Source organism: Molothrus aeneus, chromosome 13 (genome assembly GCF_037042795.1).
Source record: "Molothrus aeneus isolate 106 chromosome 13, BPBGC_Maene_1.0, whole genome shotgun sequence".
Classification (NCBI taxonomy): domain Eukaryota; kingdom Metazoa; phylum Chordata; class Aves; order Passeriformes; family Icteridae; genus Molothrus; species Molothrus aeneus.
The window spans coordinates 11,172,163-11,190,639 of record NC_089658.1 but is presented as its reverse complement, the minus strand read 5'-3'; the positions used below and the strand labels follow the sequence as shown (position 1 = coordinate 11,190,639).

General features: G+C 37.6%; 1 protein-coding gene across 1 annotated transcript in view; it reads right to left on the bottom strand.

The window, feature by feature from the left end:
* The window catches only part of ADAMTSL3 (ADAMTS like 3), a 168,690-nt gene that overhangs the window by 129,269 nt on the left and 20,944 nt on the right, over positions 1-18,477 (bottom strand). The window contains exon 2 of the mRNA XM_066558695.1: positions 11,374-11,493. Coding sequence (XP_066414792.1) covers positions 11,374-11,493 — 120 coding nt within the window. The remainder of the gene's footprint in view (positions 1-11,373; positions 11,494-18,477) is intronic.

Sequence of the window (18,477 nt, the reverse complement as noted above, 5' to 3'; positions counted from 1 at the left end):
TCATTTCGATTTTTTCATTAAGTTGGAAAATCTTCTGATGTCGTCAATCTGCAAAAATGGTTTTGAGTCCCTCATTTAAGGAAAATAATGGTTAAAATGTAAACTAGATTGATTGCAATTCATGGTAAGCTTTATGACAAGGCTGGAGTAATGGGAGTTATTAAATCAGTACACGTCTGAGCTACGAAAGGGGAAGACCTGTTGGCCCCATCATATTACAACAAATTATTTCAACTTCCACTCACTGCAATATGAGCAGGAGATGTTCAGGCCTTCCCAAGAGGTGCTGTCTCTCTTTGGGGTCCTCACAGGAGTTTAAGCATGGAATTTCAAAGATCAGGGCTGGAAAGGAGGTCCTGATCCTGCTGACACTTTGGAACGTGTGCCCCTTCTCTTACGGGGTAGCTCTGACGTACAAGGGAGTCCTCACAAGAATTGAGTTATGCACATGCAGAAGTGCCTGGGCTGTACACTCCAAGGTCTGTGCAAGAGGTAATCTATTTTATCTGCTCTAGACAGGGTTCCAAATCTTCTCTCCACACACACCAGAATATTAACAAACATATGCAGAACCAATTCTCAAAGCCCTCGTGGTGCTGCCCACAGAGCTCCCCCTCAGCATGCAAGACCTTGGTCTCTGGTACAGCAAAGTACAGGAGATAATTTCCATTATAATTACACCTTACAAGGATGATCATTTCTTTTGTCCCTAAAGACATCCCTTTTAAAATTAATTTTGGGGCAATAGTCTTCATTTAAAGTCATTTAACTGCATTGAAAAAGGATTTCTCTTAAGAAATATTTTCACCCTCCTTTTCCTTGCCTTGCATTCATTAGAATGCAGAGCTGAAAATATGAGAAAAACAGACTATCCTATAGCCTCAGTATTGAAGAAGCAGGAGAAGAATGAACATTAACTGGCAAGTTCACTGTAAAGTATAAAAATACCTGCAAAAAAAAAATCTTTTTCAAATGGAATAAAAAACCCCAAGTGCAGGACAAGTTTAAAACTTAGCCCTAGTATTTTAATAGTAGACTTAGGATATAATTCTGATTCATACATTAGAATGCAATATTGCCCTGAATTGTTACCACTGGAGCCAGCACTCAAAGGTGGTAAAATTTCATGGTTTATAGTCTGATATTTGAACACATTTTATGTCATCTATTAATAATATCAAAAAATATTCAAGCCAATGCGCTACATTTCTTTTAAGTAAAGGTGATGCATTCCAAGTCTTTTTTTAATAAACAGTAAAAAAAAGGTATTTTGCCATATGTTGTGTTGATGTTATGAGACATTATGTGAGCTGCCTGAAAAACCACAGCTTGTTTCTTCACATTTATATCTTATACAACCATATTACCTAGACAAAGGAAGGTCACTGACCTATACCCTACACATATCAGCAAATATGTGTATTTTTAGCAAAGATTTAGCATGAGAATGGAGTAGTAAACTACATTTTGTCAGCATTTTTTTGGGTGATTTGAGTACAACCTAATTACTGAAACAGATCAAGTATTTTGAACACAGGATTCATTTCAGCATTCATGGTGTTTAAATAGGTTTGCTTGTATAAATCACAGAAAATTCTGTGATCCTCACCAAATCCAGAAGCTGGAGAAAATAAAGTTCACTGTACAAATCTTCACACATCATTTGGACCCCAGATTTGACAGAAACAAACAAACACCAGCAAATGTGTCTGTCTGCAGAGAACTGAGGCTGCAATGCTGCTGGAGCCTTGCAGCACCTACCCCATTTTCCAGTAGCTCCCTGATCAAACAGTCAACAGTATTCCTCTTGGGGTGCCTGAATGCAATCTGCCTGGAATCAATGGCAAATCTCTTTTTGCAGTAAAAAATGAAGGGCTGATCCAAAGTCTATTGAAATTACTATGATTTTTGGACCCAAGCCTAAATAATCAGGTAAAGGAGAACATATCTTGTATTTACAATTGCAACCATCTCCCAAGGGCTATTTAAAAAATTACAAAAACATCCCACATCATACAGCAGCCTATTACTACTAATTTTTCTCACCCATGTGCAAATACCCTAGTCTGCTTCATGAACCTGTAAATCAGTTAAAGGGTTTGGTGCCATTTTTAAAGTCCTTTTTCTCTTATGCCATGTAAAAATGTTAAATGAATAAAGGCTTATACCATCAAAGCACAAAAATATCTTAGAGCAATATAACACAAACAAACAAAAGAATTTACTACCAATGAGATAATTTTAAAAAGCTAGATTACATAGGCTCTACTAGAAAGAGGTCAGGTTTTATAGTCTTAAGAGTATTAAAGAAAGTCCAGATTGTTTCCAGTTCTCAGAGGTCTGACTGCCTTTGCTTCCAGACCAAGAATCAGCCTATATAAGAAAAAGTTGCCTGTCTATGGGAAAGTGGGGGGAAAAGCAAAGAGAATAAAAGGGAATGTTTGATTTGCCAATCATTCCACAAAATGTGGGACCCACAATTTGTGTCAAATACACTACAGTACTTAAGCCTCATGTTCAAATCCAGCATTACTCTTTACCAAAGACCATGATAAACAGTCAAGCAAGCACTGAGCACCTCCAACGACTGCCTCAAATCCCATGCAAAAAAATCCATTGACATTCACAGAACATCTTGCATTCTGGAAGCAGCACCCAAAGTTTGTGTTTTCTAGGAGGAAATTATTTAAAGGGATTAGTAAAGAGCAATAGCTTATGGTCCAAACAATAAAGCAAGCAACTGCTTTACATAAAACAAAAGAAGAATCAAGAAAAAAATCAGAGCTTCCATAAGATGAAAAAATGAGTAACAAATTCTATATATATTTTTTTTTTTAAAATACAAACTCTCCCAGTTTTTTTTTTCTGAAAGTCATGGACACACTCTGTACCCCTAAGCCTCCAAGCCAAGGCTCAGCCAAAGTGCTGATGGGAAGCTACACCTACACCTGACACACACAGCACCAGGGTGCTGCACACTAGGAGAATTAAAATGCCTCAGATCCTACAGTGCCACAGCTTGCAACACATTCCAAGCTCTGAAAATGAAAAATACAGTTGTCAGGGGTGATCCTCTCAATGAACCTACATTTACCATTTTTCCTGTTATTGCCAAAATTGATAATTAATGTAGGCAATTTTCTTCTGTGTAAGAAAATAGCATCTGAAGTCTAATAGTAGAAATAATTTAAGTTTAATTGGCAATTCTGATAGTTATTTTGAAACAGTAAAGAGCAAAATTACTGTTGGAATTGGTAAAGAGATTGATCTTTAGTTGTCCCAAGCCTGGTTCATTATGCAAGTGTTAATGACATCAAGAAGCAATTTAACTTTGCTTCAAAGAAACAAAGCCAATCTAGAAACAAAGCCAAAAGACACAGATTTTTAAAAGAAGATTTTCACTTCATCTTCTACATTAGTGGCACACAAACTGGAAGAAATCCAGGTTCAAGTACATCTCTATTAAAAGGGTCATTGTGACATTCAGTCTCTCCTATAAATAATTTTCCTATGCTGGACAGGCCTGAAAGGATGACTCTTAAGGGTATAAGGGATATTATCCACGTGCTCAACAATATAAACCCTGTTTAAATTACCCACTGCCTTGCAAAACAATGTAATTCTATCAGAAACACCTTAACATGGGATGAATCATTTTATCAAGCAAGCATTTTTCTAATCATTATTCTAGGGACAGCATAAACTGAAATTTCTTTCAATTTTTTACTAAGGATTTCCAAGTTAAAAGGAAAAAGCTGCTATAAACTCTCATAGGGCTTTAAATGTTATCCCTGGCAGAAATGACACAGGAAAAAAATAAAATCCATATTGATCACATTCATCCTTCATGAAAAATTCAGCAAAACAATTTCATCTTCTCATTTGTGCAAAATTTAGCAGGAGATTAAACAGCTCAGGAAGTTAAATAAATTTAGCTGAATTATCAAAAAAACTAAATACAATCTGCTCTTTCCTTGTTTAAGACCAGAGGAATAACAGTTTCAAAATGTTTGTGCTGTATAAGCCAAGTGATTAATGCACCATCAGGCTTTATCAGCCTAAAACATCCTCTCACCATGTATATCTGAAGAATGACTTTCCAGCTCCAAGCACTGCATTTCCCACAGTACTTAAAATATATCTTTTTGATTTAGAAGTACTTCTCTACTGTATCTCAATGAACCCTTATTGATAGATGATAGCAGCACTACTGTGTAAGCATGGGATTATTTCTGTTACCTCCAGACCTCTCAGTCTTAATTTAGAAGGCTGAACCTAAGCCTTTATCAATGTCAAAATCCTTGGATAAGAACATGTACCAACTTCTGGAGGTTCACCAGGGGCACGAGGAGGTCAGTGGGGGATTCACATTGCATTGTATCAATCTCCCATGATTTAATCATTGGGCTCTTCTAAAGAATGTCAAATGAGCACCTATCTGTATAATGTCAATTCATCAGGTGTCCTGTTACTAGCCCAGTGTAGCAGAATTGAGTTAAAGACTTTACAGTAGAATATTTGCCCAAGTACATATCCTGCTGTCTGCTCCTTGGAAAAGGAAAGGTTAAAAAAATAATATTAATAATTTTTAAAAATACTTTTAATCTACTGCTAGAAATTAAAAACATATTTGAGAAAACTTAGAATTACAAACATTTCAACATGAAACACTAATTGTGAGTTTAAACATTTCAGTCTTTTATGAAAACTGTTCATGGTAGGGATGCTAGAAAAGCAAGGTACTCAGTATTAAAGTTTTTTCTATGTAGCTCAACCTCAAACTGAATAAACATCACTTTGTGGCCCCAAAAGTAAGACTAAGAAAAAAGGAAGAAAATCAGTACCCCCTGCATAGCCTTTTATCATCCACCAGAGCAGCCCCAATATCTGTCCAGCATTCAGGGGAGCAAGAATAAGAGAAACAGCTAAAAGGTTTGGTCCATTCTCCTTTTTCCTTGATAAATCATTCTGGGGGATGACCTTGCAAATGAGGGGTCACTTCTGGTACCTGGGAATGCTCTGCCAGCTGCTGAGGTCGGTATCATCACAGCCACAGGAGGACTACAGACCCAGGCCAGTGAGTTTCACCACAGAACTCGGTGGAATAGGATTACAGCCTCTTGGAATGCATTTGGTCCAAATTGAAATGATCTAAAATGTGTTTTCTGCAGAAACTGTACTGTTACAGATTCTCTGTGAAGGCTGTTATGCTGCACAAGGTGAAGACCTACTGGCTTCTGTAAGTATGATTTACACACAGAGACCTTTGGCAGGGCTGGGACTGAGGCTGTAATAGAAAACAAGGAACTCTGTAATTCTTAGTGCACAAAGAAACACGGGCTGCAAACAGCAGTTCCACTATTTTCTCTGAACAACAAAACCCTGAACTAAAAATGGTAGTGGCTGCTTTTAAGAAGTGCCAGTTCCCCATTCAGTTTGCCAATAAACAGAGGTATTTAAAAACACTTTTCAGTTCACTAAGCAGCCTATCACACACAAGTAATGATATAATTACTCGTGCATATGCTGCTCACACACTTCCAGTCAGCAATTAGCCTAAGCCAAAGTATTGTTTGAATAGGATCATGCCTGCCTTATGCAGTACCAGTCTAAGAGTACTTTTGCTTGAAATTGTAAGTGGTTTTCATTTTCTCTTAATCCTTGCCTCCTTTCCCTCCTTTCCACTCCAAATCAAAAACACATTTCACTTGATTACAGAGCTAACTTCCTTACCCAAAAAAAAACAAACCCAAAAAACATACCCTTAAAAATAGAGACCAAAATTAAACCTGTGAACAAAAAAAAATAAAGGTATATATAAAAAAAGGAATAGAATTGAAAATATTAGAGAACACCTAACATCACCATCAGTGAAATTTTCAGAGAAACACCAAATGGTGCCTTTTATCTTCACACAGACTTACAAACACACGGCTGTAAACTCCTTAAATATGATTATAAACTCATTACAGACATCTGTAGGATCAGTATGGAGTACCACAAACCTGACCTAGTAATTTGTTATTTACACAAGATGTCCTAGCTAAAAGAATGGAAAGACTGGCAGGACTCAAGTCAGTGAAATCAGTGTTATTCTAATATCAGCAGACTGGCTGAGTGAGGACTGCAAGGCCAGTCCTCTACATAGCAGAAAAGGAGAATTTCTAACACAGTGCTGAAATTCCCACAGCCACATATTAGTGGTTGCAATTCTGGTGCTTGGATAAAATTAAGTATATCAGTTCATTCTCCAAATACACAAATGAAACCACCAAGTGTTCCATAGTGGAATGTTTTCATTATAGGAGAATTCCTGAAATAGTTTGTGGCCACTTGAAAACAGTTTGTTTATTCAAAAAAAATCTCTAAATGAAGAGCTAGACATTGAGATTCAAGATGTTAAGCCTTTTTAATAGTTCTGAATGCTTTTTTAGGGTATCAACAAAAACGGCTTGCCAGAGAAAAACACAAGTTTCAGGCTCCTTCTCAAATCAGAGTACTGAAGCTTTATGTGCATGGGAAGCAAGTGAGCCACTAACTACAAATCTTCCTGCCTTCCCGGGATTAGAGCTTGTCTTCACTGATGTGTTAATTTGCAGTAATGTCCCTTACATGACTCATCCCCAAGCCTGAAAACGCGTGGCTCCATTTCTTTGGTGATTTAGATGCAAACTCCCCGGGAAGGAATGAAAAGGCTCAGGCTGGGAGCAGAAGCCAGCAAGCAGCTGACACTCAAAGCCAGGCTGTGAGTCGGGTACCCCTCCAGAGGCAGAGCAGGGAGGATGGCAGTCAGCAGCAGGTGGAATGGAGAAAGAAATAAAGGAAATTGTGGAAAAACAGCTGTCAGCCCAGTGGGACCCATGAGACAACTTCTGCCCGCACAAGAGTTTCCTTGGTGTAATCTGAAAAACTTACAGAACAGACACAAACAGCTATTGCTGCTGGACTACAAATAGAAAGGTAGAGCAATGGGTTCCATCAGTTTACTTCAATATTAATTTTTGAAGTAATTCAGATCCTGGGTTCCATTGCATTTTTTCAAATTAATACTTCAAAATGTCATGCTCCTTTTCCCTGTGAAAAAGCAGAAGCCAAGACAGACTATTTCTATTTGTGGAAGACAAGGCATTAATGAGAATATTTTCCTGATTTTGGCATTCACTTTATGACAAGGCACTTTTCTAGCAAGCCCAAAGAAAGACCAGGTATTAAATGAACTGTAGCAGCTGCAGCCTGGGTATTACAACTTGCACATCTAGTTGAAAACAGACTGACCAGTTTCTACCTTACCTTGCATAGCTAAACACAAGCCTGATAGGGCAGATTTTCATTAGTATTTGTTGAGAAACATTAGGTTTCTTTGCCAAGATTGGACTACTTAGAGCCATATGTCTAATTCCAGAATCAGGCTATCCTTGTTGTGAGTTTAAACTGGTAAACATCATACAATTTAGAGGAAGCAAGGTCAACTAGAAAGCTAACTGGTCAAGAAAACATTTTTTCTCTTTAAAGATAAACTTATTTTCTTTTTTCCATCCCTTTTTTACCCATACCCCCAAGAGAACTCTCAGCCAGCCAGCCAATCAAAGTGGAAATGTACTTCAAACACATTCAGCCCAACCAAGTTTTCACTGCTGTCCTTCTTGGTGGTCCGTCATATGGAATGGTTTTAATACTTGGAAGCAATACCTTAAGTGTCAGAAAACAAGAACATTTTATTTCTGCAAGAAAGCTTTCCAGTACTACTAGCATTTTGGAAAAGAAAAAAATTCCTTGTAGTAGATTAAAAGGTGAAAAGCCAAAAGAAATCAGAAAGAATACTAGGAAACTGTTCCTTATGGCAAAGTTCAACGTGTATCTCAAAGGTGGAGAAAGGGCTATTACTTGTATATTCATTTCATAATGTAATTTCAGACATTTATTCAGTTATTTAATTATTTTCATTTATGGTAAGAGGGGCCATATTTTTTTTAATCTCAGATTTCTTACAGCAGTTGAAGTCTTTGGCTATGCATCAAAATCTATTTGGTACCAAGTTAGGTTTAAATAGCATTGACTCAGTAGAATCTCAGAAATGAAGGATGCAATGCACTGATACGAGACATCAGATGGTCAACAATACAGAAGTCTTTAGAAAATGTTCAATTTAAACATTTCTGTCCTTTGGGATCCCTGAGAAGTATTTGCTTTGAATCACTGTTTTTCCCTCAAGATACAGCAATAAATGTATCAAAACTATAATATCCCACAGTATGCAGATGTCACCCCAGTGTCAGTATTTAATCAGATCTTTAAAGGTATTTTCCTCTATAGTCATAGAAGTGGTAAGAAAGACATTCACTGAATTTTGAAAATATCTAGCCAAAGAATTTCATCTGCATGTAATTCTTAAATACACATAGAGCAACAAAATATGCAAAGAGGTTAGTGGAGTCCTGTACAAAAATGAGAGCACAGTCCTGCCAGATTAAACCAGAACAAAATGTACTATCTTGCATGTACAGCATGAATCCATGTGTAATTCTGCTGGGCTAGAGCAGAGTACAGTGTGTTCCTATTAATATTTACTCATCTTTCATTTCAAACTGTAAGCTTGTCATTTCAGATAGCAAATACTTTTGCATATTTAAGTAACAGCTAGTTCTATTTTACTGAGATTACTTACTAACAAAGGAATGAATGATTCTGATTAAACTGGCTCCCTGCTTGAAAAATATCACACACAACAGCCAAAGAAAACCCCTTTGAAACATTCCTGTGCTTGGAGGATGTAAGGAAACTAATCTTGGATCATGACGATGATGATGCTGCTATGTAAAAATATTATCCATCTCTCTCTGGAAATTTAACTGGCCTGGAGAAAAGGAACAGCACAAGGGGAAAAGGGCACATTGGGAAGATAGGGAGAGATGGTTTTCCTGCAAGTGTCTCAGGACTGGCTAGCCAAAAGAACAGAGGTTGTAAGTGCACAAGGTTATTTCAATTTGTCAATTTTCAGTTGTAATTTGGGATGCACAGGAACACCAGGACTCTGTGGGAATACCCAGAGGACAATTCTGGACATCAGGGAAGAAGAAGGAATGTATTTCCCAAAGGCCAGCAGCCCTTCACAGTAGGGCAAGATCGAAAATGAATTGCTAAAAGTAAATTACGGAATTAAGGTGTGAGAAGATGTTGCTATATTCTTTATTTATGGGGTAACCTTCCAGTACTGATTCCATTTCTGTGTTAGATAGGTTAAAATGGGCTTTCAATATATATGTATTTCCCTCTTTTTATTCACTGGTGTATTCTTATCACATTTATCATGTATCAAACCTATCCATTTAGGAAAATTCGAGAGATTATCCAACGAAGACTTCCATCCCTTCATAAGTAAATGTCATAGAAAGAGTTGAATGAAGCACAGGAAAAAAAAAATCTAGATGCCTTACCCAGTTTGACCATGATACAATTGAGTTTTGTAATAACATTTCAGCAAAAGTATAATTGTAACTGTGTATTATTACAAACCTATGATTAATTTCCTAGAAAATCAACTAAAATCTTTTTATTCACCAAAGAAATCCTTGTATACTTGCAGGAAGATAAAGCTAGAGATATTGATCCGTTCCCATCTGCATTCAATGTATTTGTAACTTTCAATAAATAATGCTTAGGGACTGAATTTTCTTCAAAAGAAACTACTGCTAATACAGTTGCTTTTACTTTTAACATTTTGATGTTTCAGCACCACTTTCAGTTCCAGGAATTCAAACTAAATTTCATACTGCTAAGTGTCTGGGAAGAGCAGGCTTCAAAACTAAATCACATTTATGAAAGAACAGAAGCTGGCCATATCCTAGATCCAATTCAGATCTCAATGGAATTATTGGAAAACTTTCCAGCAAATGGAATTCTTTCCATCAAATGGAATTGGGCTTTGAACTGGCTTTTGCAGAGAGCTATGCTGGTATTTGAGGCTTTTTCAAGGGGATTCATTTTGTTTGTTTTTTAATCAGCTATATTATTCACATAGTCCAAACAGTCTAGTCAAAGACTCAGACTAAGCCTCTGTTATATTTGATTTATCATCTTCTTGAAAATGTGCTCCATTAAATGGAAACTATTCTGATCAAAGTGTATAACCTTTATAGTGTTTTTCAACTACTGTCATTAAATGCAGCCTGAGTTGCAGCTGCATTTTACTGTCCTGTAAGTTATTGCTTTCCCAGGTGTTTAGTCCAAGGAAGGTCTTATCCAAGAACCTTTTCTGTTGATAATCAAGACCCTCTAGGGAAGCAAAAGTATGAATTATTGTAAACATTTAAACTAAATTCAAATAGTTCACAGTGGCTCAGCATGCTTTCTATGGTAGCTTTTCTGCTTCCTTTTGTCTGTCTAAAACATTGGCAGATTAAAGCTTAAATAAACTCACCTCAGTTCTCTCTTTTAGGATAGTGATGAGCAAACTGTTTTCTTCAAGTACCTCCTGCAAGGAGCCCATCTTCCAAAATAAATCTGCCCATCACTGACAGAACCACACCTTGGGATGCAGGGGAAGTCTGGCTCTTCTCTCACTTCTACAGGGAGTGTTTCCTAACAAACTCCCTCCTCTTACATTAAGAAATGTACTGTAAGTGTCTATGAGTGTAATTCAGAGAGTTTTGATGTGAAATTCAACTGATTCCTGGAACACATTGTGTTATGAGTAAATTTCCACAGCACGCCACACATTTCCTAGGTTTACTTCAGATCTTTTGCCAAGATTAACAGCATTTCTTTCATGTTGCTTTCTTTACATTTATATCTATATTCCATGTTTAACATAATGTTTCTATGAGTCTGGAGAAAGCATTAAAAATTTTTAACCCTAAAAAAAAATAATTTGTTTCTTTCTAAACACTGTTCCATGCATTATTCCCATTTGTTTCTTTATAATTGGCCCAACCTTCCCTTACAAAAACTTCATGAACTAATACAATATTCTGACTTTTCACAAGCTGGAAAACACAAAATCTGCCTAACACTTATTTTTCCATTAAAGAAAATAAATTGAGTCAAACAATTCACAGAAAGGACAATCACTTCTAATTCTACACATTCTGCAGGATATAACTATGAGCATCTATCAACACATCACTAAAATATTGCTGCTTTTATCTCCATTACATCCTATTAATATTTTCCAAAAGTGGTTTCACTTATTATTTACGCAACTAAGGGCCTTAATCTGGATTTTGTATAGTGTGTTATCATTCAGCTTGTGATAAATTTGATGTGCCTTCAAAAGATAAAACACGCTCTCAATCTTAATCTGTTCCACGGTAATCTTTGATATCAGAGTTACATGAACCAATCAATCTCCATAATTGTCACACATGGCACACTGACCTGGTCATCATAGCGGTAAGTGAGGAACTGCTCCCCCGTGGTGTCCTCAAGAAAACTCCCCTGTGGAGACAGTGCAAACTCAGGCAGGAAGTATGCACCTTGGGACTGCTCTGCTCTTGTCTGTAGAGAAATCAGAGAGGTCACGTTACACCTACTACAAACACAAGTCATTTTTTTTAAACTGTGCATATAATTACAAAATCTAGACAGGGACTTCTGCAGGAGGAAAAAAAAAGGTGTTGTGTTTTAAGGCATGGTATTTCTGGGTGAATATTTTGCTGTGATGGAGACATGCTAAATAAAAACAGAGGTTTAATCCAAAACAAGATGCCTCAGTTGCAGAATAATATACTAAACCAAAGGAGATCATCTATGGCTTATCAAACATCACTGCTCAAAGACATTCAAAAAGCAATGTTACACTTTCTTTGTCCTCATACACTTCACTGGAGAAGTGGTTACTGCAGGCCACAGGCTTTCGGTTAAATGCAACATATTTTATTTTTACAGGAAGAAACAAAGACAGAATCATAGAGTAACTCAGCTTAGAAAATATCTTGAGGGCTCATCTAGTCCAATAGGAAGCTATGACACTGTGAATTACTTTCCTATCTTCAGGAAGATATTACTGCAAAGAAGAAATAGGGAGTGGGAAATGACTGGAGTGAACACAGGCAGTGCTCCATATTAGTTCAGGATGCTATTCACAACTGGGGAAGAACAGGCTGGGAAAGAAAAAGGGGCTCATTTCAAGCTACAGAGGAGTTAATTCTGTGAGAATCATAGCTGGCACCTCCAGCTGGGCTGTCTGACACCTGTCTGATCAGAGAAACCGCTTTTGCTTGGAGGATCTGTGCCTGGTGAGCCATCACAGCACATCTGAGGCTGCTCAACACACCCAGCCCGTGCTGGGCCAGCAGCATCTCCCTGCACTGGAGGTCTCGAGCAACCCAGATATGAGCAAATGTTCTGCACAGACTTTCCTGCCCTTATTCCTCCTGCATTTAACACAGCCCTGAGAAGCCAACTGGTTTGTATACAAGAGAAAATAAGTAATCATCGTTTGAATGCAGAATATTGAGTCCAGCTGTGTAGTGAGGACAAGGCGAGGTTGAAACCTTTCAGGGAAGAAAAAAAGGCCTGAAATGTGCAAGTTACTGCTGGACATTTACCAATGAATAAACTTAATAAATAGGGGTGTAATTAAACAGTATATTTTGACATTTACACAGCAATCTCACATGAAAGCTGGCAGCTGCCATCACCCAGTTTCTAGACTCTTGGCTAGACCTGTAACAAATATAGGTGCCAGCTAACCAGAGATTCCTAAAGCAATCAACATAATTTGAAGCAGTTTGTGGTGGAAAAGGAAGGTAAGACCTGCTGCACTTTTTCTCTTGCACTAAGTTCACCTTCTGAAGCTCACAAGTTATCTCATAAAAAGCAGATGGCATGTCATTTGCAGGATGGTCTGGAGAAGCTTACAGGGCTTTGGCTTACTCTGTTGAGAGCTGTCAGCATCTCAGACTGCAAACCCCATCAGTCATGACAGCATCAGATTAACATACTCGGTTTAAATCAAGCAGTCTTCATATAAATTAGAAATAGCTTGCAAAGGACATGTCTAGACTAGGGTAAAGGTCACATTTCAGCATGCAAGACTGAACAAGATTGTAAAGAGGATTTTTTCATCAGGCCTACATAAGAGTAATTCATATTCACACCATATTACCCTTACATTTCTACAAAGCTTATTGCAGCAGAGATCTCCCTTTTACACTTTAGCCAACTGCCCTTATTTATGCATAACTAAGTAATAAAATATGGAGAACAAATCCACATTTGGTAACAACAGTTTCCCCATAAGGCCACCAGAGGAGGTCTGCAGTGCTGCTTGCTGCAGAATCTGAGCTGGCTGCAGCTGATGCAAGCCTTGACATGTGAGGCACAGCCCAGACAGGAGAGGGGCTGACATAATCTGGCATCCTTCCCCTGCTTTCACTGGGCTGTCCACAGATCCTCTGTGAGGGAACATGGCAGTGATGTCATCCTGGGATTTCAGCACAGGGCTAGTGGATGAGAGAGATGCATTCTAAGCCTCAAGTGGCCTGGCTTCAAGTACTTATCATTTCTACCTTGGTTTTGCCAGGTGTAAAACAATTACAACAGGTCAGTAGACCTATCCTAATGGTGAATTAGATTAGTTTATATCTGTAGAATACTTTGGAAAATAATCCTGTTAAGTGCTAGTGATTAATAACAATATTTTTGGAAGATTTTCCTAATTTACAGCAGGAGAGAATCAAAATTACTTCTTAGCTAATTGTATATATCACACTGTTGCCTAATCTCTCATAAACAAATTTGTCAAGAGGATACATAGCAGTAAACTATGCTCATTTCTCATCTTCATAGTTTAAATATTTAAAATATAAAGTCTTTGGACATTAATCAGTACTATGCTTTGAATAAAAAGCATGCCAATATTTGAAGCTGAAATAGCAATTTGAAAAACATAATGAGAAAAACTAGGGGTTTCTAACACACATTCCATTTTCTTGTGAAAAGCTCATGAGCAGCTAGGCACTTGAGGAGCAGAGGAATGCTTGCTAGATTCAGGCAAGCAAAATCTGGCTTCCGAGCATGGAAAATTCAGTGTAAAATGCAGATATTTTATAAGGTTACACAGGAGGTTACAATGGAAACTGATTGTCAGCTGCAGCAATAGGTACTGCTACCTGTCTGGTATAAGTCAAGTAAGAAAGAATACAGCCAAGCAATTAATAAAAAACAAAACAAAAAAAGCCACTAAGAACACACTATCAGCTGTCATGGCAAACTGATGTTGAAACCAGTAACTTGCATCTGATAAACAACCCAAACTGAAAAGTTAGCTTTTAAAAAGTCAAATCTTCAAATGTTCAAAGAACTCTTTTGTATCCACTCACCAAAGCAGCAGAAAAATGTTTTTACCACCTAGATGCAGGTACCTCCAAATAAGCTGCATGTTCCCAATGTAATTTCATTCATACATTGTACTGAACACAAAATAGAATGTTTCCACTTAGTCCATTTTATTCCCCACTGAGGAATCCACCAATGCTCCTTATGAGGCTTTTATATTTCTATGGGCACTTTGGCTTAAACATAATTCAAATTTCAACAGTCTGTGGGTTTATAGTATATTTGAGATCACCTCTGAATGACTTAGCTAATCTGATATAAATTCATGTTTTAAAGTAAAGACTATAAGTGCAAGTTTCAGAAAACAATTACATTTCATGCTAGTGTTTTAGGCCTGTTTAATGGCCAGTTTAATCTCAATAGCTTTAAATTAAATGTGTCAAGTTACAAGTACACTTAAGATTTAAGGCAGGCATTTTAAACCAGCTTTTATGATCTTAAGCATATGAAGACAGTAGAGGGTGACAACGTAGCCAAAGCAGATATAGTATTAATCACTACATAAAACTCACTGACATTAATACATCATGTAGCAAGGAAGTATATATTACCTACTGACAAAAAAATAAATATAAAAACTGGAAACAGATCAGTGTTTGAAAATCTTCCTAGTTGATTAGGACATGTAACTTATTGGTCAGAAACTGAAAAAATAAGGCCTTCCATGCTACATCTTTCCTGCTATGTGATCAAGGAAACTGTCCTGATCAGCAGAAGGGGGAAGTGTGAAAGGCACTGGGTTTATTCAGGCCTTTATTATGCTGGAGCACACCTTTGATGTCAGGCTGTGATTGCTTCCTCACTCAGCACTCCCCACCTGAGCGCTGAAAGACCAAATTACTCTTCCACTTTCAATTGCACAAGACACAAAGAGCTGCCTGTATCCAAGCTCTGGTTTTTAGATCTCCTTCCACCAAGAGCTGCACGTTGCCTCTGCTGCTCCACAGTTTCATTGCTCCGTAGAACACTGACTAGAAGCTGCTGGAGTTGAGGATTTGAGGATTTTATTTCACTATTGAGAGTCAGAGGAATGGTCACTGAGTGCTTCCCAGCCAATGCTGCCATTAGCAAGCAGCAAGGCTGGGGAGGACTGAGCTCCCACACACAGCTGAGCCTCTCCCAGTCCCTGAGCAGAAGGTTCTGCTGGGCACAACTTCTGGTTCGTTTCACCCAAAATTAATCCCTCTGGCACATTCTGAAACCACTACACAATGCAAAGTGCTGCTCTTTAACTGCTCTTTATTTCCTTAAGACCCAGGATTCATGTTAGCTATTTTCATCCAGCTTGCTTAAAATCATCAAATCACTAAGCTGTAGAGTTTTCCGTTACTAAAAATTATAAATATTAATCATTGGTCATTCCTTTCAAGTTAGAGAGTAACAATTTTGTCCAAGGATTTAAACTGCTATTGTAATCTCAGATAAATTAAAAGATCTAGTTTAGTCTACAGTTCTTGGAGATAATTTGATATTAAGGCCAAGACAAAGCTCAACCAAACCTCATAATAGCATGCTACTATTCTACTTAATCACAGCCACGGGGAGACTTGAAAGGAGTTGTTCCATGTTTACATGTAGACAGCAGCAGCTTTAGAAAGGGAACTTTATATTAAATCTGAGCTGTGAAGGTCAAGAAAATGAGAAAATAGAGGTGCAATAGCTCAAAGAAATTACTTGAACATAATTAGAAATAAAACATTAATATTTCAGGTAGAGAGGAATTTTTAATTTTAGACTTTTTTGGCACCAAGAACAACATACAGAGAAAAGTAAGAGCTCTTCCTGTTATGTACACTTAGTACATATAAACATTACCTACACTTAAATCAGTCATTCCCTAATTAAGCCTGTGTCCTTCCTGAAATTGGGAGCATAATGAGAGCAAAGTGAAGTAATGCAGAGGAAAGCTTCAAAATTATTTATTTCAAATGCTGAAAATTACAAATACCACGTTCTTCCTGAAACTGGCTCAGTATCTTACTTTTTAAAAGAAACACAGACAAAAGATAAAAGGTCAAATCAACAAAAGCTTTACAGTTATGCACAAGTGCACTACCCTGCCCAAAGTAAATTCTGTAAAGAAAAGAGAAATACAGTGAAGGCAGTTTGCTTTCCATAGTTTTGTGGCTCTTTTATTAGTTCTTGTTGGAAGTGGAAAATGGGCAGCATTTATTTCCAAAATCATTGTTTTAGGGGAAAAAAAAGACGAGAAAAGCAAAATGAGAAAAACTATCTGCATTCTTAATGACTTGTAAATACATGTTTGTCAGATTAATATGCACAGCAAGTCCAATCATATACCAAAATGTGTGTATTCCCATTTAATTCAAGTTAAATATGTGTCTCCTGAGCTGCTGCAGAATTTGATTTACGCCCCAGGGAAGTAATATACCAGCTAAGTAGCAGTTTAGTTTAATGGATTTTCAAGGACTCCAATACAAAAATGTTAGATAGAGCACAGCACTCCAGCTTCACCACAACATGAAAAAGTGTATTTCCAGATAAACAATGTCACACTAACAGTTCAGAACCTCAGCTATCTCCAGAGCGAGCAATCCTGATGAATACATATCTAGTAAGAGTCAGATTAGCTTTTGTCATGGCCAAGATCTACAGCAACAGCTTCCTAATGCTAGACACTCTGAAACATTTAAAGACCCTGCAAGGGAACTGAGTTTCCACAGAAGCTGCCAGCAGCTCAGCATTTCTGCAGACCAGGCCAATTATTTAATTATTAATATTAAACTAAGAGGCCAGCATTTCAAATCAGAATTAAAGTATAAATGTCATTTCTCCTGGAAAAATGAAAGAGGACTTGGCTGAACTGAAGTCAAGCACTTCTTCATAGAAGAATCCTGAAAGGAAATTTGGCTGTCAGATTTCATCAGGGAAGTCACAACTGAGACAATCTGAAACACTGAGTCAAAAGCTCTGCTGGGGACTGAACTAGAGTGGGAGACTCAGGGATTGTTCTTCCATGTTTATTTTGTATTGGTTAAAAGCAGACTTAAGACATGTCTGATTTAAGCCCAGATCTAATGATTTTTTCCTCTCATCTCTCATCCTGGGCCTGCTTAAACATGAAGAAATAAAACAAGCTTGGAAAAAATGTGCCTCTGAGTTGAAGATACATATAAAGATAAGCAAAAGACAATTCTTAAATATTTTGGATAAGCCACCATTTTTCCAACACAGTAAAACACTGCCAGCAAGCAACTTCGAAATTGATAGTTCAGCTATTGTTTGAAATGTCTAACACGGGAAACTGAACCTAAGCTGTAACTACAATCATATTCACAGCTGCAAGAAAGCAAGTGCCTACATCACCTCTGCTGCTCAAACCATCCCGCGCCCGTTCGAGCACTCGCAGCCGTTCCAGTGACTGGAATGTGTTTGAGATCACGTCACCAGAGCAAAAATGCTCAGCCTAAACCTCTCTTCAGGCTCTCAGTTTGTACAACTTCAAGCCAGCACTGAAACAGGAAGAACAATGGAGAGCATTTAGTTTTTTAATTAAGATCCCGTCTTTCAGTCTTTTCAAAAGGACATTTTACCACCATTTTTCTTGATTAAATGTAAATACATTTTCTTTGGCATAGCTTGGGCTGCAGACTGAGATCAACACATTTCAAAATCTTTTTCTGCACCCTCTAAAATTTATACTAGTGATTAAGCTTTTGGATATTTATCAACAATTACTTATGTTTTCTCTTGTTATTGTCTGGCTAAAAGATTAAACATTTCACTGAAAGGCTGCAGCAGTATTTAGCCAAAACTTCATTTACTTTCAAAACCCAGCTTAAATATCGACTTTGCTTCATATTTCTTTCAGAAAGAAATGAACCCTGAAATTTTCCTACTTCCAGTGAAGCTTCTTCTAAACTCTATGTTAGGCAGACTCTGCCTTCTTTCCAAAGAATTGATTGGATGTGCCTAAAATTTGCTCTAAAAAGAGCAGCACCAGCAGACTGAAGCTGCTCCCAGTGATATCAGTGGCCAAGTTCCCAGGGACCCTCTCACAGAACCAGGGCCCAAATCCAGCTGTAGCAGGACAGCATCCCTTGCAATACAACATTTGTAGGTCTGTGAGCAGCACTGTTTGCTCAGGTCTCTCTAGTTTTGTATAAATTAGAGCCAAGG